This window comes from Canis lupus, chromosome 8 (assembly GCF_003254725.2).
Source record: "Canis lupus dingo isolate Sandy chromosome 8, ASM325472v2, whole genome shotgun sequence".
Lineage (NCBI taxonomy): Eukaryota > Metazoa > Chordata > Mammalia > Carnivora > Canidae > Canis > Canis lupus.
In genome coordinates this window covers 61,268,296-61,291,462 of record NC_064250.1, presented here as the reverse complement: position 1 = coordinate 61,291,462, position 23,167 = coordinate 61,268,296, and the positions used below count along the sequence as shown (strand labels likewise).

Sequence of the window (23,167 nt, the reverse complement as noted above, 5' to 3'; positions counted from 1 at the left end):
TTAGTACAAATTGTTGGAAAGAAGAACTTGAATGGAGGGATGTCATTTAGCATCGGGTCCCTATCTCCGCCCAAACACACATCAGCTTATAAGAACAGAGAGGGTTTTTACAGAGAGGAGACATTAAAAACATTTCACTGGGTTAATAGCCTCAAAAACTGGAGCTCCCTTTTCCAACATGAAATAGATTTTATTTGTAAATAACACTCTTGTCAATGTTTAAGCAAGTACATGCATAATGCAATTCTTAACCCCACTGCCTTTCTGATGGAATTTCCATATTCCCCTGGCACTGGAAACTCCAAGACTCTCCCTAAATCACCCACAGAAGCACTCCACCCTACCCAAGAACAGGGTGTTAAAATGTCCAACACCTTTTATGGGTCCCTTAATACCCACAAATAATGAAGTACTTATGGTACAATCACTCTGGCACGGCTGACATCTCTAGACGTTCTACATTCCAGGTTTAAGAGCAATTTTCCCCCAGACACTGAGGCATGATCCAAAATCAACATGGACAGTATCCAGCAAGACCTCAGAGATGTTATTTTTCTTATGCTCTGCTGTGTCAACTGCCTACTGTACAGGGCTTGACAGTAATTTTTAATTACTCAGCTGGGCTTCCTCTGAACTTGTCACTTTTCACCATTTCCAGTTAATGGATCTTAATTTCCCATAGGAAAACCTTTAGTCGGTCACAAAGTTCAGGCTTTTCTGGTTCAATTCTCATTTATCAAATATGCTAAGGAGAAAAAAAGCTCTTTTGCCTACTGATTTGAGATGACCAGAGGGAAATCAAACAAGAATGGAATAAAATCTTCATGCACCCCATCAGAAGAGATGTGACTGGCTGCCCTGTGATCGAACTAGAAGCAATTAAAAATATACATATCATAGAGGACTCAACTTCACAAATCTTTTTTGATAAAAAGCCAGGTGATGGGATCACTTGGTTCTTAAAATCTCAAAAACACAAGATGAACCTCAACACTTATAGAGAGGGAAAGAAAAGAAGTCAAACACAGCGATGAATGGCAGGTGACACTCAGCCTAAGTGGGGTGGGACCAGGGGACCAGTGGGGTCACCAAGAGCAGCATCCATAGCTCATCTTCAGTGAGTGGTTGAAGTATAGGGGTTGTGGCCTGGCATAGCCAGCTTTCCAAGAGAATTCAGAAATCAAGATTTTTTTTTATTTTTTACTAGAAATCTAGTTTTAAAATTTGACGATGAAATCACATTTTCTCAAACACCCTATCCTGGAACTGGCTGGTACAGGCTCACAAGAGTCGATTAGCACATGTTTTCTCTCTTGGCTTCATGTTCATAGCTTGAAACCAGCCATCTGGGGGAATATTTGTACCATAAAAATAGGCAAATCCTACAAATCAGGGTTTTGCTTGTTTTAGGCTGATTGTTAAATATTAACCAGCACATTACCATCTGCAGGTCAAACAGCCCATGGTGTCTTTGGCCAAAATTGCAACTTCTAATTTAAATATTAAGCAAGAAGTAGTGTTAAATAACCATGAGGAAGTATTATATAGTTCAAGACCAGTATTTAGAACAAAGAGTACATATGCCACTTCAACCACAGGGGAAGTGTGGGCTAAGAGTCGGAGGAACATCCTCAGCAGTTCTGAACACAGAGACAAAGATGTGGGGAGGCATCTCTGAACCAAGTCCACCACCCTATAAAAAGAGCACTCTAATAAATAGGACATTTTTTTTTAAAGATTTAAAGATTTTATTTATTTATTCATGATAGACCCACAGAGAGAGGCAGAGACATAGGCAGAGGGAGAAGCAGGCTCCCTGGGGGGAGCCCAATGCAGGACTTGATGCAGGATCATGATCTGAGCCAAGGGCAGAAACACTCAACCACTGAGCCACCCAGGTGCCCCTAAATAGGACATTTCTAAATGCTCGCTTCTTCCCCACTGCCCTGAGGGTGAGGGGTCATTTGCGCTCTATACAATGAACCTCAAGACCTCGCAACATCCTGGAGGGTTTTTTGAATCATTGGGAAAAGCTGAGATGATGCAGGGTGACTGAGCAACACAAGTGTCCGAGTCCATGTTCAAACAACCACAAGTGGATTAAAGCCCTTCACTCATCACACAAGAAGCAGGGATGACCGCAGTTACAGGTTCCCCTTTTCTCTTCATTCAAAATAAACCTCACCTTGGTCTGGTTCTCAATTCCTGTTTTTTGTTGTGTGAAGCCTTTGGCAGTCTGGGGGAAAACTATGGGTCCCTTCTCAGAACGATTTTTTAAATGAATGAAATACCATGCATAGGATTACAAAAGCAACCATATTCAAACACGGCGATTAAACTGGGAAACATGCGTATGATACAGCACATGTACTTCTTTACTAAATCCTTCAACAACAAGAAGGCGTCTAACAACCACCATGATTTTGAAGTAAGGGTGAGGGGGCTGGGGAGGCATCTGCTGCACCCAAAGGGAGAGGAATACATCTGATTTCTCCAGGAGACCAGGCCACCCGGGCTGCTCATCTGAGCTCTGGGCTGCTGCCTGCATTCATTATTGAAGGAAGTGCTAAAAGTTGCTGAGTTAAAGGTTAGTAACCATTAAAACGGAATGATTTTCCCATCCAAATGTACAGACCCTCTGAATTTTATCCATGGTCCCAAGTTAGAGAACCCCCACAGTCAGGTTGAACATGGTAGGGAATCAATGAATTTCGACTGGACTAAACTGAATTTGATGTTTGATATGGCATGGGTGCTGGGTGTGGTTCTGGGGGGATAAGAAGGGAGAAGACATTGTTCAAACCTAGAATGGGATATTCCAATGTCTCCCTTACCATACAGCCTGGCAACCCAGCTTCTTCAAAATGATAGCTTGCAGGAAATATTCATTGGTAACATCAAATGCAAATCCATTAATGACAAAAAAGAATTACAGAACTAGGGGGCACCTGGGGGGCTCAGGGAGTGGTCCCAGAGTCCTGGGATGGAATCCCATATCAGGCTTCCTGCAGGGAACCTGCTTCTCCCTCTGCCTATGTCTCTGCCTTTCTCTCTCTCTGTGTCTCTCATGAATAAATAAATAAAATGTCTAAAAAAAAAAATACAGAACCAGAGACAAGGGTTTTATTTCAGTTTTCACTAGAATTCTGAAAATGTCAGTCACACTGACTTCTCCAAAATTTAAATCACAGCTGAACAAAATTCAAATCAAAGTCCCAACACTTCCTAGTTGTGTGGCTTTAGGCAAATTGTTTAACTCTCCATGCTTCAGTTTTCTCATTCAAAGAATGAGGAAAATAATAGCACATCTTCATAGGATGGGAGATTATGTATCTAGAGTGTTTAGTTCAGTACTGAGGAAGACTACAGTACATGCTAGTTGTTCTTGCAAACTAGTTAAGAGGATATTTAAATTTAAAGACTGTCCAAAATTTGGCAGTTCCTATACATATTTAAAATAGAAAATATGCTTTGTAGAGCTGTTGTACTAGCAAACACTTAGTAATAAATTACATGTCCTGCAATAAGAGGATGAGTTAGATCACTGAACATCCACACCATATTTGTACATCTGGGGAAACTGTAGAAAGATATATAAGAATCATAGTTGAACACTTTCAACACATTCTATATAGACCAAGATTATCCTGATATGAAAATATGATGGAGATATCACAATGAAGAAGAAAATAGGTATCTTTTTTGCATATTGATGCAAAAATCTTTAACAAAATACCAGCAAACCAAATACAGCAACATATGAAAACAACAAAATGGGATTTATTGCTGGAATCCAAGGTTGGTTTAATACCTAAAAATGTATTAATTCAATACGATAATATCAACAGCAGAAAAGATAAAACCAAATGATCACCTCAGGTGCAGAGAAAGTATGTGACAAAAATCTAACACCCATTTGCGATAAAAACACTCAGTAAACTAGAAAAGCAAAGGAACTTCCTCAATCTGATAAAGGTCATCCTACCAACAAATATACCAGAACTAACATCATATGTAATGGTGAAAGCCTAAAATGTTCCCCCTAAGATCAGGACCAATGCAAGGATGTCTACTGTCAGCACTTTTATGCAACACTGTGCTGGAGATTCCAGCCAAGCAGGAAACAACAGAAAGGAAAGGCATCCAGATTGGAAAGGGAGAATTATAACTATCTCTATTCATAGACAATAGGATCTTGGATATAGAAAGTTCTAAGGAATCCTCTAAAAAAACTATTAAAACTTATACATGAGTGCAACAAGGTCACAGGATACGAGATCACTCTACAAAATTGTGTATTCTTACACTTGGAATGAAGTCTCACTGTCAATAGTGCTAAATACTTAGGAATCAGTTTAACAAAAGAAGTGAAAAACTTATACCTTGAAAATTATAAAATATTGTTGCAAGAAAACTAAATGATCCCATGTTCCTGGATTGGAATACTTGATATTTTTAAGATGGCAATATTCCCCCATGGTTCTATAGATTCATTGCAAGGCTTCTTTGCAGAAACTGACAAACTGATCTTAAAATTTACCTGGATATTCAAGGGACTCATAATAGCCAAACAATCTTGGAAAAAAAAGAAAGAACAATGTCGAAAGACTCACACTTCCTGATTTCAAAATTTACTACAAAGCTACGGTAATCTAGACAGCAAGGTCCTGTCTGCATAAGGACAGCATAAGGACAGACATGAAGATTAGTGGAATAGAGCTGAGAATTCAGAAATCACCCTTCCCATTTATGGTTAACTGATTTTTGACAAGGCTGCCAACAATTCAATGAGGGAAAGATAGTCTTTTCAAAAATTAATGTTGCTGGAAATGGATATCCATATACAAAAGAATTAAAGTTGGACCCATATTTCACACTATAAACAAAAATTAACTCAAAATGGATTTGACCACCTAAATGTAAGAACAAAACTACAAAATCTTAAAAGAAAACATGGCTATGAATCTTTGTGATGCTGGATGAGGCAGTGGTTTCTTAGTAGATAGAAAACATCAGCAACAAAAGGTAAAACTGATAAATTGGACTTGATGAAAATTTCTTAAACTTCTGTGCTTCTCAAGACACCATGAAGAAAGTGAAAAGACAACCCACAGAGAGGAGGACAATATTCACAAATCCCATATCTGATGAAGGACTCGGCTCCAGGAGTGTTCTATAAAGAAGACTTATAACTCAATAATAAAAATGATGACTGAGGGATGCCTGGCTGGGTCCATCCATGGAGCATGTGACTCTTGATCTCGGGCTTGTGAGTTCAAGTCCCACGGTGGGTATAGAGATTACTTAAAAATAAAATCTTAAAAAAACAAAAACAAAAATGGGAGGGCTGGGTGGCTCAGTTGTTGAGCGTCTGCCTTCGGCTCAGGGTGTGATCCTGGGATCCTGGATCCAGTTCCACATCGGGCTCCCTGTTCAGAGGGGACTCTGCTTCTCCCTCTGCCTCTGTTCTCTCTCTCAAATAAATAAATAAAATATATTTTTTTAAAAAAAGAATACAGTTTCTATACGCCATTCTATTAGCAATTCCAAACCTGGGCATATACCCAAGATAAATGAAAACTTACGTCCACACAAAAACCCGTACACTTATTCATCATTGTACAGCGTTATACACAAGAGCTGAAACATGAAAATACCCAACTGATTAACTGAGAGGTAAAACGTGGCACATCCATATCATAGAATATTATTTGGCAATAAGATGAAGTATTGATGCATATTATGTGGCCAACTTGAAAACATACTAAGTGAAAGATGCCAGGCCTAAGAGGCCACATTTTATCATTCTGCTTATAAAAAATGTTCGGAACAGGCAAATCTACAGAGACAGAGGTAGACTGTGGCTGCCCAGGGCTGAGGGCAGGGTGGGGGTGATGAGTACAGGGGTTTCTTTTTGGGATGATGAAATGTCCTAAAATTGCGATGACAGTTATGAAAATCTGTGAGATACCTAAAACTACTGAATTGTACGCTTTAAGTAGGTGAATTTTATGGTATGTGAATTTCAGCTCAACAAATTTGTTATTAAAAAAAAAAGGATCACCAATAAGTATAAAAAGCAGTCTTACTCTACCTCTGGAGAGTAAGACAGGAAAGTAAAAGCAGATTTCGGTTTTTCACTTTAAATACTTGGAGTAGGGGCTCCTGTGTGGCTCAGTTGGTTAAGCATCAGCTTTCAGCACAGGTCATGATCTCAAGGTCCCTGGGTCCCTGGATTGAGCCCCTCATCGGGCTCCTGGCTCAGTGAGGTGTCTGTTTCTCCCTCTCCCCTCCACTTGTGTTTTCTCTCAAATAAACAAATCTTGAAAAAAAAATACTTGGAATAATTTGAAATTTTAATTTAAAATGTGCATGTATTACTTGAAGAATTTTTAAAAATGGAAAAAAATTTTGTAAAAAAAGAGAAAAAAGATACCCTGCAGTTAATAATGCCATTAAAAGGTGGGGTGCGGGTGTGTGGATGAGGCAGGCATAGGGGTAAACACTCAAAAAAAAAAAAAAACCACCCTCCTGTGTTTCAAAATGTTGTCTTTGGTCTGGAACTCCCTATTCATAGAAATCCTTTTGAACTTTCACTTTCTGGAACCCAGGTCCGACTCCCTCCTCTCTAGGGACCCAGCACCCTGTGTCTGCCCATCCTGCAAGCTCATGGAAATAAAACTCACAGAATCTCTGTCTTCCTGCTCCTGTTAAGGCAGTTGTTGGATTTTGATGCCCGAGGGGCATTTAGTGATGGCTGGAGACAGCTTTGGTTGTCACAAGTGGGGGCTCTACCCTGAGGTCGGGGACACGCTGGATACCTGAGAACACACAGGACAGACCCAGCTCGACATGGCCCAGTGACAGGTGGAGATGCTGCTCGGGTTTGTTAAGGACCCGGGCCGGCAGCGCAGGGCTTCTGGATGGGGGTGGAGCTGATGGGGGGGCCTCAGCCCATGGGCAACACAGAACAGGACATTTTATCTTATTTATTTATATTTTTAAAGATTGTATTTCTTTATCCATGAACGACACACAGAGAGAGGCAGAGAAACAGGCTCCCTGAGGGGAGCCCGATGCGGGACTCGATCCTGGGACTCTGGGATCACGACCTGAGCCCAAGGCAGACCCTTCACCATTGAGCCTTCCAGGGGCCGCAGAACAGGACATTTTAGACACTGGGGAGAGCGGGGGGGGGGGGGGGGGGGGGCCTGGGGCTGGGGATGCACAGATGGTAGAAACGTGGTCCAGCTGTCACAGTGGCCGTTGTTAAAGGGATGGTGGCTGCAAACATCAAAGTCTGATCACCTGCTCCCTGTCCCCACAGGGTGAGTTTTACTGGTGACATTGGAATCCCTAGTCCTCACCTGTCTCCTGCGCTCCAGGCCCCCCCACCCCCGTACCCCTCCACACCCCAAGTACACAGTTTGCCTTCCAGGGTCCCAAAGGCTCCCTGAGGTCGGGTCATTCAAGGCGCATGCTTGGGCCTCCCGGCCTTGGCATCCGCGTCCACCCAGAACGTGGGAATTGGGGGAATCAGTCCCCTTCCCTTCCTGGCAGGCCAGCCGCCCCCCGCAGCCCCTGCTGCCCCCGCACCACGCGCGGGCCTGGGCTCTGCCCTCAGCTCTGGCTCAGAATTTGTCACATGAACCCGCCAGGGCCCTGCAGAGCTCTGGGCTGGGGCTCTGGAAACGGGGCCTTTCTCTGTGAGCCCCTGGGCGCAGGACCACGCCGATGTGACACCGCCGGGGCCACCCTCCCCGCTCCAGGGCTGGCCCCCTAGACTGAGCCTCCTAAGAAAAATGAGAGGCCAAGACAGACGGACAAAATGACACCTGGTGACACCATGTCACCCACAGATCCAGCCTGCCTGTGGGGGATGTCTCAGGTAACAGACCACCAGGACGTTACCTTCTCGTTAAATATTTGTTTTTGTCAGAGAGCCAACTTGATCAACGAGCTGAGTGAGCTGAGTTTAACAAGAAATAAAAAATAAATGTCCCCTGTCATCGGCGTTGTGGTCTTTCCTTTGGAGGCTAACACCACGGACAACCTCAGCGAAGAGAAGGAAGGAGGGATGGGAGGGAGGAGGGGAAGGGAGGGAGGAGGAAGGGAAAAGGGAAGGGAAAGGGAAGGGAAAGGGAAGGGAAAGGGAAGGGAGGAGGGAGGGAGGAGGGAGGGGAGGAAAAGGGGAGGGAGGAGGGAGGGAAAAGGGAAGGGAAAGGGAGGGGAGGGAAGAGGGAGGGGGGATGTAGGAGAGCCTGGCTAGCCAGGCTCTGGGGCAGCAGTGGCCCCTGCCAGCCCTGAAGGACGCCCCCCTCCTGCTGGCCAACTGCACCACAGGTTCTGCTCCCTGCCTACCTCAGATGCCCCCCTGCACCCTGCCCTCCCCACACTCCCCTGCATTTCCCGTTTGAGGCAAAGAGGCACTCAGTCCTGGGTTCTGAGGTTTGCTGCAGGCTGTCCCCCAGGGCCTCCCACCTGCCCTTTGTTGGCCTCTTGTGTCCTCACTGTGCTGGCCTCCAGACCCCATGGGGAGGAGCCTGGACGCTGCCCAGCTGCACCTCCTGCCCCGTGTCTGAGCGCAGCGCGCCCCCCCCCCACCCCAGCTCCTGCCCTGTGACCAGTCAAGGCCCCGTGACCCCCTCACTGACCCTGCGGCAAGCATTCCGTGACATGAAACACAATACAGGACACCTGGGTGGCTCAGCAGTGGAGCATCTGCCTTCTGCTCAGGGCGTGATCCTGGAGTCTCAGGATCGAGTCCCACATCAGGCTCCCTGCGTGGAGCCTGCTTCTCCCTCTGCCTGTGTCTCTGCCCCTCTCTCTCTCCATGTCTCTCATGAATAAACAAATTCTCAAAAATAAAAAAAAGTAAAAATTAAAAAAAAACTTAAAAAAAAAAAAAGAAAATACGATGGTGTAGAATAAACGACCATCCAAAGCCTAAAGGTCCAGTGGCAGGAGAAGAAAAACTGGACTGGAAATGAAGAGGAAGGTACCAGAAAGAGACACACTGAAGATCATTAGAGATAAAGGGTATGGCATTGGTGGGTGTGCTCTCAGCAATCAAAGGTGATGACACAAGGCAGGTTCCAAGGTGAAAAAAAATGTAATGTTAAAAAGTGTTTCCAGAGATGATGCAACAAGGGACCAGGGAGTCAGGGCCATTGGAGGAAATGGAGCTGAACCCATGCACGCAGACTTACTATCAGCCACGGGAAAGGGTCTTAATTTTATTTACAACCATGAAAAATAATGGCAGAAATAGTTTTTATCCCCAGGAAGTTTAGATAAGATTTCATTCCGATAGCACTTGAAGTGGCAAAGAGAATAGCCAACCCACCGTAATAGAAGGTATGGCATAGAAAAGGGAACAGAAAAACGAGAGGAATGCAGAACAAAAAAAGAGTATTACATAGGGACCAAATACCAAATGTGCCAAATTCCCCAAAGGAGGGAAAAATCTAAAATTGGTTTTAAAAGAAAAATACAAAATGTATTAAGTGGGTTGGCTTAAAAAATACATATTAAAAATTATAACTAAAGAACTGGTCTAAACGTCAGCAGATATCCACCAACACAAGGCAGGCCCTTGCTCATATCTATGTTTAAAAATAGAGGTTAGTATATCAAGCTTTAAGAGGTAAACAAAGGTATTATTCATGATATAACAAAAGTTATGCAATTGATGACATCAATAATTCTGAATTTATATGCCCTGACACATGCGCCCAAACATTATTCTGGGTGCATTTACTAGGTTTGGAGGGTGTTCGGGGGTGATGTTCCCTCCTGCTCCAAGATTCTGTAACATAAGAGAAAAGCCAGTTGAAATATATACAGATACTGGGATACAAAGAAACACTCAAAACAGAAAAGAGGATTCTGGAAAAATGCACATTCTCAAATCATTATGTGATAATTTTAGAAATAAATCAAATCATAATTATATAGCCAACCACACAAAACCATTTAAAAAGCAATCTTTTTGAATAACATTTGAGATGAGTTAGAGCTAAACAAAGAATGGATGAGAATATTTATCTCCACCACAGAGAGGACTCAGCTTGATGGAAAAAAAAAAAAAAAACGTAGAAAAAATTGCCAGTAAAAACAAGCATATTTGGCTACATAAAGATCTTTTCTACATGCCAAAAAATGTAATAGTCAATAAAAAGACAGCAGAACAAGATAAATATTTTGGGGCATGTATAAATAAATACATATAACAGAGATAAAAACTCAGGACCTCAGGAAAGCTTTTAAGATCCCACAGAGAACCCCATGGGCTACTTGGAGCGCAGCTGGAAAACCACTGCCTTGGTTGATCTGTAAGATCAATGCCTCGTGATCTGCATCAGATGTGTGACACGAGGGAAGACTCAAGACACACAAAACCTCGGTGTGACCAGGCCAAGAGCTCACAAGGCAGAGTCAGGAAGTGACTTCGGATCAAATAGGTTGGGGCTGGAGGTGAAAGTCCCGGAGGCCGGCACATTCTAGGCACCTCAGTTGTCAGGGTGATGGGAGGGAGGTTGCAAGTTTGGAAGAACTGTGAGATACTGCAACGGGATGGGGGACACAGGTGTCTGTGTGCAATGGGCCCCTGGGTGGCAGGCAGGACGTTACCCAAACCTTTTACCCAAGGAACCGCAGATACTACAGTATCACAAACGTTCCCTGAGATTCTGCTAGCCAGACGTTTCTGTCCCCTTGGGTGACCCCAAGTCACCCAAGGACCACCACACCTGAAAAAAGAGGTCACAAGCCCTTCACCTGGCAATTCTTCCCACAACAAAGACCCCAAAGGAAGACGTGGCAAAGCAGTAGCAGTTCAAAGGGAAAGCGTTGAAGGGAACCTCTGGGCTCCTTCCAGCTGGGTAACTTCAGACACTGCCCGGAAGTGCTCGGGGGCCCCACGATCCTGCTCCCCCACATGAGGGTATTAAGAGTAATCACCCTCATGGGGCTCTAATAAGAAATAAACATATATAAAGAGAGATACCGTGTTTAGCCCATGGCAATCACTCAATGCATTTTGTAAATCTTATTATAAAACAAGAATAAAAACATATACAACTATAACCTCAAATCCAACAATGTTGGGGTGATTAAACAAACCATGCTACATTAATAGGAGCACAAGCTATTCCTGACAAAGTGTATAGGAAATCATGTAAAAGGAAAGAAACAAACTGAACACTATGTACTGACAGGTCATGACACCTAAGTGTAGACATAAGGCTTGGAGGAGTTTAGGGAATATAAGCGCCCCAAGGTCCTTTTAGGAATTAGTGGGTGCATAATAAAATGCCTAATGTGTGAGTTCACTGTCGCTGCTGACCAAGCTTCCTGCACAAAGAGGCACTTGAGTGAACTGTAAAAATCTGGATGTCGCCACTGGCTAAGAAGGGTTAAGAGCTTCTTGCCTTTCTTGCTCCCACAAGGAAAGAGCCGGAGTTCATGGATGGTCAAGATTTGACCTGGGAGGCTCAAACTCATGAGTGAAGCCAGCATCAGACCTGTCTGGCCATTCCGATACCATTTTACAGTTGGAATCCGAATCCCCATGGGAGCACAGGCCCCCTGTGCCCAATGTCCCACACCCCAGGTTACACTCATTTCACTCAGGGCCTGACCCCTGGGTTCACTGACCACGCGGTTTCCTTGTAAGGACAGGTGACCAATAGAAGAGATGCCAGCAGTTGATGGGAGAATGGGGCCAACAGAATCTGAGCATTTAGGCTTCCAAAGATGGCTCTCTAGAAACGTCTGGGTGGCCCAGTCAGTGAAGCATCTGCCTTCAGCTCATGATCCCAGGGTTCTGGGATCACAGCCCCTGTCCCCTACCCTGCATCAGGCTCCCCACTCAGCAGGGAGTCTGTTTCTCTCTCTCCCTCCGTTCCTCACCTTGCTCCTGCTCACGATTGCTCTCAATCTCTAATAAATAAATAAATATATATATATATTTTTTAAAGATGGTTCTCAGGCCAAAGGAAGACACAGGGCAATGCTAAGGGTGCACCATTTCGGAAAAGTGATATGATGTCTAGCAATTCAGATAAACTGAACGGAAGGAGGCAGAAGGCCAGAGGCTGGAGGGAGGACAGCTTGGTGATGGAGACAGTGACTGCCCCACTGTCCTCAGTGGGCTATGTGCTTCTGGGTCTGGACACGGTCCTGTCCTCCTTTAGCAGGCTGACAGTGTCCCCAGGACGATGACCATAATCTTGCACTGCTCTTTTGTCCAGCCTCCTAAAGGGCAGGACTGCCGCTTGCTGGGCCAGTCCCCAGGGCTGTCCTTCCCTGCAAAGAGACCAGGGAACAGGAGAGAACAAGAAAAAGCTACAACAGGTTGGGAGGAGAGGTCACTTGTGACGACGGAACAGGGAGAGATGGGGGTGGTGAGGGGGTGCGCAGAGGGGCAGACGGACTGAGGGGATTTGAGATAAGAGGCTCCAGAACGCCTCTAAGATATGTGAGACTAGGAGATGTGAAAGGACATTCCTCTAAGATTCTTCAGAGACAAGGAAGCAAAAGTCACATTTACTTGTCACTTTGGGCTAATGGATGGTGCTCCTTTGAACAGAGCACCAGCCCTAGCGCCCCAAGGGGTGCAAGAATTATTTGGGTTACATTCATGCCAAATGTATCTCTCCTCGTGGAGAAAGGTATTGAGGAGGGGGTGGGGAGAGAACAGGATAGAATTTAGGATAAAAGAAGGGGAAAGCATCATATTTCATAATAGGAGAATTTAATGATGTGCACTTGCTAGCGTGCTGGACCGTGGAGAGGAGAGGGATGTCCTGCGGGGGAACCTTATTTTCAAGATACTGAAACTTTCCAAGAAGGAAACAAATAATTGAACAAACCCAAGGTTCACAGGATGGACACTGTGAGCTTCCTCATGAAATTTTAGAAGCTAGATCCCAAAAGAGACGGCCTCCGCCACCTGACCCTGGGTGAATACAAATGCCTACCAGCCACTCTTCAAGCTGCCTCCCTCCCCATGACCACATGCCATGGCTCCTTAAATATAACCTCAAAAGGCACCATCATTGTTCACACGAGACAATACGGTGAAGAGTTTTAAAAGCTACTGCTATGACAGTGGGTGTGGAGCACTTGGAAAAATACTGAACAGAAATCAGCGTTCTTATAAGATCTGGATGTAAAGTTATTTTCTAAGCACAAACCATGGAAGATGTGGCAAGGAAAAGATGGCAATACAAAAGTGCACAGAAATTAAGTGTTTCTAAATCTAATAAGTGCCGAATAGAAAAACGAAAATGCAGGGAAAGGAAGGCTCAGATAGCACAAAAGGCCCAAATCCTTAAAATCTGATGCACAATAAACACAACGATTAACACCACACCCCCTTGCTCCCAACAGCAAAATGGGGGAAGGATTAGCTAGCTAAATCAGAGAAGATGAACTGTAAGTATGTGTGTTTTTAAAAGATTTTATTTATTTATTTATTTGAGAGGAAGTGAGAGAGCGCGCTCGAGTATGAGGAGTGGGGAGGAGCAGAGGAAGAAGCAGGCTCCCCGATGAGCAGGGACCCGGAGGTGGGGCTTGATCCCAGGACCCCGGGATCACGACCTGAGCCAGCTGAACTGGCTGAGCCACCCAGGCGCCCCAAACTATATTTTTTAATAAGTATTTAAAACCAATCAACTAGAGTATAAATCAAGGAAATTCTGAGATTATTTTTACCTAATTACAACATATGCTCACAGTATCATGGTTCCTTGGAAAACAATCAGATACAAAATATGATCTCTTTCTGTGACGTTAAGATGTACTTTTCCCCCAATATGTTCATATCTTGGAAATTGGGATGATCACACATTTCCATCCCAAGGGCTAGCATGTCAAAATTTAATTGGCAGCATTCTTTTCTTTCTTAATGGTACATAAAATAATGAAGCATCTGAGATTCAATGAAATAGCATTTTAGGTACAATATAACACGATACACCAAACTATTAACAGTGATTCTTGTTGGATGGTGGCACTATGGGTGACTCTACTTTCCTATTTATGCTTTCCCATATATTTCCAGTCTTCTCAAATGAATATGTATTTCTTTTATCGTCAGACAGTAAACAAAACAAAACCTGATTCTAATCTTGACTTGGCCACTTTATAGCTGAGTAAGTCCTCAGCTATATCATCCTGAGTAAGGTAACTATGCTTTTCTGTCCTCAGTTTCCTTATCTGCAAAATAGATGAATAACTTCTCTTCCTACCTTGTAAGATTTGTGCACGAATGCTCTGTAAAATATAAAGTGCCCAGTCAGTGTGTGATTTTAAATCTTGACACATGTATGAGGCCCATGTGATACCCATCAGTGTACTCATGAGATGTCTTTATTCTTTCTCAATGTCTGTTCAGGACATCAGTTTAGAACTTTGTACTGCAGAATGGGGATTCCCAATATTTTGTTTGAACCTGTTATAATCCGATTTCGTAAGTTCTTCCCTCAACTTTGTTCCCATGTAGGACAAAACAGATTCCAAAACCAATATCCAATTCAGCACCACAAAGATTTGCACACTGACCAGGCCAAATCATATATCGTCAGCCCAGCTCCTGAGCCCCACAAGGCCTTGGGTCTTAGAGAATTCTATTCTATTTTATAAGAATCTTGCTGCACAAGTGCTAATCACAAGCCACACCCAAGGCCAAAAAGGGGTGCCAACATAATCATTTCTGTTTATTTAAAATGAACACAATCGTTGCTGCAATCTGGAAACCCACCTTGAAGGTTACACCATGGAGGTGGGGCTTGGCATGAGCCCTCTCAGATGCACACAAGCCATGCTGTCCTTGTCAGCCCAATCCCAGGGTATCCCTGCATCTGGATAAGCTGCTCTTGGCTAAGTCAACGTGCTCCTTGCGTACTTAACCACCTGCTGGTGAGGAGGTCCACCGAGGCAAAGGATGAGCCCATCTAACCTCCTCTCCATTCCAGCCTGGCCACCACCAGGTTGTCTATGGTCTAGAGCACAGGGGGCCCCTCGCCGGCAACATCACAAAATGACTTTAGTGTGCCTATGACTCGCCTGGGTGTTTTTGTTAAAGAACAGGTTCTAATTCAGTTGCTCTGGGGTTGGTCTGAGAGTCCACATGTCTAGCAAGATCCGGATACCACTGAATCACCAACCACTCTGAACACCAAGGATCTCCATGGGCAGTGTCTGTCTTCAACCCAAACCCACTCCCATCAGACATGTCTTGAGTGTGCCTCAGAGCCACCTGTTAAAATGCAGATGGACTGCATCAGGATCTCTGAAAGGTGGAGCCCAAATACCTACATTTTTACACGCACCATTCTCCCCTCAAGTGAGCTCTTGTAGACACTGAAGCTTGGGAACTGCCAGTTGAGAATTCTAAACGTCCTTACTGGGCCACACCACTGGGAGCCGAATGCCTGTCCTGCATGGTTTCCAACTCTGGCAGAGGGGCTCGTACCGTATTGCGCCTCGCATTGAGGGATGCGGTGCTATGCAGGAGTGCATGGTTCTCTTTCACATTTATGGGCTAGACGCGGTGGAGAAGATTACTCATCATGTTACGTACTCCCATTCATAACAATCTGTAGGAAAATTTTTATTCGAGTCTGAAAACGTTGGGTGTTTTCCAAAGAGGCAGCCTGGATAAGAGGGACCATTTAATGGTTGTCTTTGCCTCTTTAACAACTGAAAACTCAGAGCCAAGTGTGGGGCTTACTTCTGGTGCTTATGTAGGTCCTTTTGACCTAAACCTCTGTGTATTAACAATACTTGGCTAGGGGCGTGCCTGGATGGCTCAGTCAGTCAAGAACCTGACTCTTGATTGCGCCCACAGGTCTGGATCATAGGGCGCGAAGCCTACTTTTAAAAAATAATTAAAAATTTTAAAAAAGAACACAAGCAAAAACCATTACATGGCTTAATCGAGCTATTCTACTCATGTTTTCTCATCTCCCCAGTGTCTTAAATCCATCACTGTCCATTTCCGATGCACTGCACATATGAATGTGTGTAGTAGGCATCCGAGCTGTTCACCAATATCGAGTCTTATCCACTTTTGGACTTAGGGGAGCAGTGTGGTTCCCCGTGTCCTTGAAGTGGGGTGTGGTCACATGACTTGATTGGGCCAATGGAGTGTGCGGGGAGGTGACTTGTGTCACTTCCAGGTGGTCGCCTGCTGAATTGCCGACTGTACACTTCCCACCCTGCCTCCCCTTCTGGAGCAATCCTGGAAGCATGAGCTGATGAAGAGGAGATGCAACATAAAAAAGACGCCTGAATACTGAGCCAACAAAGGAGACAACCGCCTTGGGGAGTCATCACCCACCCACAGCAAGCTTGGTATGAGTACGACGTAAGCCTCCGATGTGTTAAGCTCCCGAGATTTGGGGTGACCTAAAGCCTAAGTCTACCCCGACCATATCACATGCAAATGACCTCAAGTCCTTTTGGGAGAGAAGGTGAGTTATAAATACACAGGCAAATACAGAAACCAACTCCTAACAAAAGCCTCTTTGAGAAGAAAGATATTTATAGACGATTATTTACAGGATATGCTATCAACCTACTTCTCTGAGTACTTCACATTTATTCTTGCTTCACTCTGACCGCCAGCCTCTTTCAGAATCAGCATCTCTGAGTTGTGTTTCAATATTCTGCTCTTTTTTAAGTTGTGGCAAAATAGCCATAATATGTACCATCATAACCATTCATAAGTGTATGATTCAATGACATTAAATACATTCACTCTGTTGTTTAACCATCACCACTATCCTCATGCAAGGCTCTTTTTTTTTTTTTTTAATCCCCAACAAAAAGCCATACCTATAAAACAACCCTTTCCCCTCTTCCCCCAGCCTCTGGCAACTTCTGTTCTACCTTCCATTCCTCTGGAATTTACCTATTCTAGGTACCTCATAAAAGTGGAATTACACGATATGTGTCCTTCTGTCTGGCTTATTTCACTAAGTATGATGTTTTCAAGGTGCATCCACATATCAAAATTCTTTTAATGGTTCAGTGGTATTCCATCGTACCTTGTGTTCATCCACCCATCTGTTGATGAACACTTGGGTCGTTTCCACCTCTTGGCTATCGTAACACTGCAACAAACAGGGTGCACTATATCTGAGTATCTGCTTTCTTTTGAATCTGTGCCCTAAGAGTGAAATTGCTGGGTCATATGGTAGCTCTCTGTTTAGCCTTTTGAGAAACTGCCAAACTGCTTCTCATTCTGCTCTTTTATTTTTTTAAGAATTTTATTTACATTCAAGTTAGTTCACATATAGTGTATTATTAGTTTGGAGGTAGAATTTAGTTCTGCTCCTATTTTTCAATCAAAGATCTCAGACAATAGGCGCATGAAATACTCAATTGCATTTTCAGGAAAATGTTTGTTTGTGAACCTGGCCCACTCTTCTATCCAATGCTGCCTACGCAAAATCCCAAGGGGAAACTTTTTTGAGGATTAGAAACTGGGATAGATGGGAGTGGATGCTCCCCTTTTTCCCTGATAACTGGGAGTGGATGCTCTCCTTTTTCCCTGATAATAAGAATTCTAGTATGGGTCCTGACTCTGCCATGGAGCTTGCAACCAAATTTCAAGCCTGACTAGTCACTGTGGATGCCCTGCCACACGCCTTGGGATCCCCTTTACCATTTCTGGGCACTCCCACCTGACTTCGGATGGCCAGTGTGTTTATATCTTTGCCAGAGGACTGCCCTTGGGCTGTCCATGGAAAAAAACAGACAAACAAACAAAACCAGGCCAGAAGTACAGATTTACCCCATTATCTGTGAGTTTGCTTTATGCCACTTTGCTTTTATGAAAGACCTACACTAGTATGTGCAATTGCTAATGGAAATAAATCTGAGGATTTTTACTTTCAGGAGATGGTACTTGGTTCATCCTACACGCCATTTCAGTTTATGAAAGCTTCCACAGAAACACTCTACTTTTGGGTGGCAGGGGAAATCTGTACCTGAAAATTATCCTCGTGCTTCCCCTGCTCTCCAAGCAGCTTTGAACCAACTCCTGACAGCTGTGGGTGTATAAACACCCCAGCCTCCTCACCTGGGGATAATTCTGGGTCATGAGCTTTGTGTTGCTTCAAGCCTCCACTTGGGACTAAGTAGCTCACTATGGTTCCTCCCTAATAGCAGACCCTGTGATGACTTACTTCCCTTTCTGTATCAGTCCTGCACTTGCCTGCATCCCTTGCACCTGCCAATCAACTCAAATTCTCAGCACAGGGTCTGCTTCTAAGGGGACCTAAACAAAGACAGAGCTCCTCTCTAGCAACTTCCTAGGTCCATTTGCTTTCCACATTTCTGTTCTTCCTTTTCCCTGGTTCTGAAGTTGTTGTTTTTTAAAGATTTTATTTATTTATTCATGAGAGACACAGAGAGACAGAGACATAGGCAGAGGGATAAGCAGGCTCTCTGATGGGAGCCTGATGTGGGACTCAATCCCAGGACCCTGGGATCATGACCTGAGCCAAAGGCAGACGCTCAACCACTGAGCCACCCAGGCGTCCCTGGTTCTGAAGTTTTATTCACATTTTTTCCATTGTTTTACCAGATGCTTTCTTGTTGTCTATTACTTCAAAGTCTTTGAAGAATAAAGCACAGCGGAACTATTTTAGACAAGATACATCATGTACCTGTTACACCTAAAATACAAAATGCAAGGTTTATTGAAGATGATCCCAATTTTTAAAAAATACATATGTGTGTGTGTGTGTGTGTGTGTATGCACAGGAAAAAAGAATAGAAAGAAATGTACCAATGTGTTAACAATGATTAATCTGGGGTGATGTCACTGCAGATGGCTTCCTTTTTTTTCTTCTTTTTACGTTATTTTACAAAGAACGTGAAGCTTTAGCTTCATCTATAAAATGAGGATAATCATACCTACCTTACAGAGTTGTGTCGATCGAAATTAAGTGTAGATGTAACACAGTAATTAGCTGCATCGCATATTCACATAATAATCACAGTATGTGCCTAATATGTATCCTAATAAAGGGGAGTGAGTGTCATAATTACAACAGCAATTAATGAAACAATTTAGAAGGAAATGTTAGAATTGGGAAAGTAAAAATAAGCCTGTGCTTTGTAGTTTGTAAAGAACTTTCACTTACATGAGCTCATTATACCTCGAGAACCCTGCAGGAGGAGCAGGCTCAGGGGGCGGGAGTGGGCAGGAGATGGAGCTAATATTTACCAAACAGCTAATATGCGCCAAGGCCAAGGTGGCCACCTTGTAGACATCTCAGGTGAGAAGGGCTGAGAAACCTGCCCAAGCTACAGAGCCAGGACCAGTAGCCCCACCTCCAGACTGTGGGTTCAGGATTCCTTCCTCTCCAACAGGCTGCATTAATATAGTCCCGCCTCCAAAGCCCCTGTTCCTACCTGCCCGCCCCCCCACCCGAGGCGTTCTCCGTTCCCAAGGCACCAACATTCCCCAGTCCACACATACAAGCTGCTCCTTCCTGCCTCCACGTCCATGGAGAGTACCAAGGGGTGGCTTGTGCTGGGGGAGTGGATTCAGCTCCCAAAATCTCCCACCAAGACCAACCCCAAGTGAATCATCAGTCTGAATAGAAACACTGTAGAGCGAGTGATGCAGATACAGGGTCAAGGTCAGCTCCACAGCAGTGCTTCTCCAATAGGCTGTTTGCCCAAAGTCCTCCCTTCACAGCAATTCTAGAACCATCTTTGGAGACAAAGGAGTTGACACAGTGGGGGGTGGGGTGGGGTGGAGGGAATTCTGCGGAGATAGCCCAGCAGAGACTGTGGGCTGGGAGGGAGAACAGTGATGGGCTTTACCCCCGCCCCCCACCCCCATCCCTCTCTGGGCCTGGAGCTCTAATCAGCAGGAAGAGCGCTTCTGTAACTGTGAGTCCATAAGGGCCTGTGGGTGGGCAGGGACCTGGATGGATGGGGGGGCGGGGGGTGGCACAAGTGCTTCAGACAGAGCCCGTGTGTCCCTAATGGGACCAATCCTCCCTGCGCTGCCTCCTACTCTGCAGCTGAAGCCTCGGGCTCCTAGACTAACCTTGGGAAATCTTTCTGGACTAATCACTCTCCTGGCAGACTGTCAACCTAAGACAGCCATGCGTGGGAGCTTCAAGCAAGTTTGCCTTGTCACCCTGCCTCCCTGACAAGCTCTCCTCCCAACCCGCTGTGCCCTGCGGGCCTGTTGCACTGCCTGGGCTCTGGCACTGGGCAGCTACTCCCTCTCGGCAGCTACTCCCTTTGGGGGTCGTCCTTCAAAGCCCCTCCTCTGCTTCAGCTCTTTCCTTCCCTCAGAATCTCCACAGCAGCACCTTCCCCAACCCCCTTCCCACTTGATCATGCTTCAGAGGGGAACAGTCATTAGAGGTGAAGCACAAAGACTCCCAACATTTTCCTTCTGCTGCAAATAAAGCTATCATCGACTGCGGCGGGGCCACACTCTTGATCAAAAACTCTCCGTGGCCCCCAATTCCTCTAGGTAAGCCTTAGCTCCTTAGTTTGGCAGTAAGGGCCCCTCATCATGCCCTAAGCCGGGAGACCGACCTAGCCTTCTGCTCCCCATTCTATATACACCAGGTAGCTGGAGGGGGGGGTACCCCTAAATGAAAATCTCTCCTGCTCTAGAGTGCAACACACTCTAGTTCCCAAGCCATACCTAGCGCTCACTCTTCAACCCAAAGGTCACCCCCTCCTTTCTTCCTGGTGGGAGGCTGTTTCCATTCTCATTAGCCCTTTTGCCCCCCCTTCCCATTTGGTGTTCCATCGGATTCTTCTCTCCTGTAAGTCTGACGTCACAGACAGTCTTAAAATTCGCGCCTCCCCCTCTCACCGTTGCCTCCTGCACGGGGCTACGTCAATACACGTTTATAGGTTCCTGTTCCAATTTGTAAGCTAAAGTTTCACGAACCCCAGGTCCGTCTCCTTACCTAGATGGAAAATCCTCGAGAGCGATTTTAAGGCTCAATGAAGGCCCCCCCGCCCCCCAGAACCGCGTTACCGGGCGGGCCGGCACCGGGGCTAGCTGCAGGGGTGCGCACGCGGGCGCCCGGGGCGGCGGCCCGAGGAGCGCGGAGGCAGCGCCACCTGTTGATGGGGCGGAGGCTCGCAGCCCGGAGGCCGGGCGGTGGGGGGGGGGGGGGGCGAGGAGCCACCTGCCCGGGCCCCGCCCGCCCGCGGCGCGCACTCACCTATGGTGGACACGACGGTGCCCACGAAGTAGAAGGCGCCGGTGAAGTCCCAGCGCGGGCGGGCGCTGTCCACGCGGATGCCGGCCTCCGTGGCCTCCTCGTAGTGGCGGAGGAAGCCGCGCAGCTCGTCGCGGCTCAGGTTGTGGCGGCGGCTGAAGTTGGCCAGGCGCTCCTCCCAGCGCTGCTTGGCCTGGCGCTCGTGCGCCAGCTCCAGCGCCGAGAAGACGGCGGCGCCGCCCAGCAGGTAGAGCACGATGAGCGCGGCGAGCAGCAGGAAGCGCGCGTTGTCCTCGTTCAGGTGGCCCGGGCCGCAGCTGCAGCCGCAAGCCCGCCCGGCCATGGCCCGCCGCCCCCGCCCCCGCCCCCGCCCTCCCGGGGTCGCCGCTCAGCCCGGCCCGGGACGCCCGACGGCCGGCTCGCCCATGACCGCGGGGCGCTGCCCAGGCCGCTCGGCTCCGCCGGCCGCCGCCTCCCCTCGCGGTTTCAAATCCTCCTCGTCGCCGCCGTCCCGCCCCCGCCGCCCCGAGTCGCCCACGCACAGGGCCCGAGCGACCCGAGCAGGGTCCGCCGCTTCTCCGCCGCCGCCGTCCCCGCCCCGCTGCCCTCCCGGCTCCGCTCCGCTCCGCTCCGATCGGGGAGGGGGCGTGGCGCGTCCTCGGCGCAAAATTGGGGCGGACTCGAGGTTCCCCCCGAGCGCGGGTCTTCCGGCCTCGGGAGGCGGCGGGCGAGCGGCGCCCGGCGGGCTCGGGGGCTCGGGGGCTCGGGGGCTCGGACCGCGGCTCGCACTCCGCCGACGGCCAGGGCGCGGGGCGTCCCGGTGCAGGTCACGGCAGCCTCGGCCACGGGGTCGGTGGTGCCGGCGCCCGGCGCGCGCAGCCTCGGGCCCCGGGGTCACCCGCCGGGCTGCCGGGCGCGGGGACGCGAGCGGGTCCCGGGCGGGCGCGCCCCGACCGGCTGGAGGAGAAAGCGAGACAGGCGCGAGGACTGGAACGCGGCGACTTGGGGGCCTCTCCGCCGGGCCGCCTCCCTGGCCCTGCCCCAAGCGGAGCGCCCAGGGCCTCGGGTCCTGCGCGGGGGCGGGGGCGGGGCGGGGCGGGGCGGGGGCGCCTCCCGGGAGGGGCGCCGAGGAGAGGTCCGTCTCCACCGGGGCGTGCGCTCCGGAGATTCTGTGCCGCCAGGACGCGGCGCAGGGCGCTTGCCTGCCCCCACCGCAGGCGGACCCGCGGCCGGCTCCTCAGCAGATGGCCAGGGCTCCCTCCCTCCCCAGGACCTCGCCTTTCAGGGGCGCTGGCACGGCCTCTGGGCGCCACTCTCACGTCCCCCGGGAGCGCCCCCTCCGCGCCCGTCTGCCCGCGCCGTCCCCGGGCCCCTCCCGCCTGGGCGCTGGAGCGCTCCGAGGCTGCAACAGGTGGAGCCCCGCGGCGGCCGGCGGCAGCGACTCCGCCCCGCCCCCAGGCTCCCGGCCGCGCCGGGCCCTCCCCGCGCTCTTCTCCGCCCGCGGGGGCCGCGCTCCGGGGGCAGTGGGTGCGCAGGGCCCTGAGTGGGCCCCCCGCTGGGCCAGAAGAGGGCGCTCCGGCTCCTCCAGACGCGGCTGGCCCCCGCCTGGGTTCCGCGCCCCGCGGCCCCCGGAGTCCCCGCCCGGGGCAGTGGGAGAGCCTGGACAGCGAGGCGAGCGCGCGGGCGCATCTGCGCACCAAGGCGAGGCTCCCGCATCCCGGCGCGTAGTCCCAGGCTCAGCGCCCCGCACCCCCGGCCCCCGACACTCGCGGGAGCGGAGCGCGGGGCAACCACCGTGGATCCCCGCGCCCCCGCGTCACCCCCCGAGGTGGGGGCCAGAGCTCCGGGAGGGAGGGAGGGAGTGTGTGGGGACACACGCTGCACGCCCCGGGCGAGGCCAGCCGCTATCCCCTCCCCCACCTTCCGATGAAAAATCTCAAACA

General features: G+C 48.0%; 1 protein-coding gene across 1 annotated transcript in view; it reads right to left on the bottom strand.

The window, feature by feature from the left end:
• The window catches only part of KCNK13 (potassium two pore domain channel subfamily K member 13), a 97,028-nt gene extending 74,763 nt beyond the window's left edge, over positions 1-22,265 (bottom strand). The window contains exon 1 of the mRNA XM_025444100.3: positions 21,228-22,265. Within this exon, the coding sequence (XP_025299885.3) occupies positions 21,228-21,567 (340 nt within the window). The 5' untranslated portion in view covers positions 21,568-22,265. The remainder of the gene's footprint in view (positions 1-21,227) is intronic.
• Between the last annotated feature and the right edge of the window lie 902 nt (positions 22,266-23,167).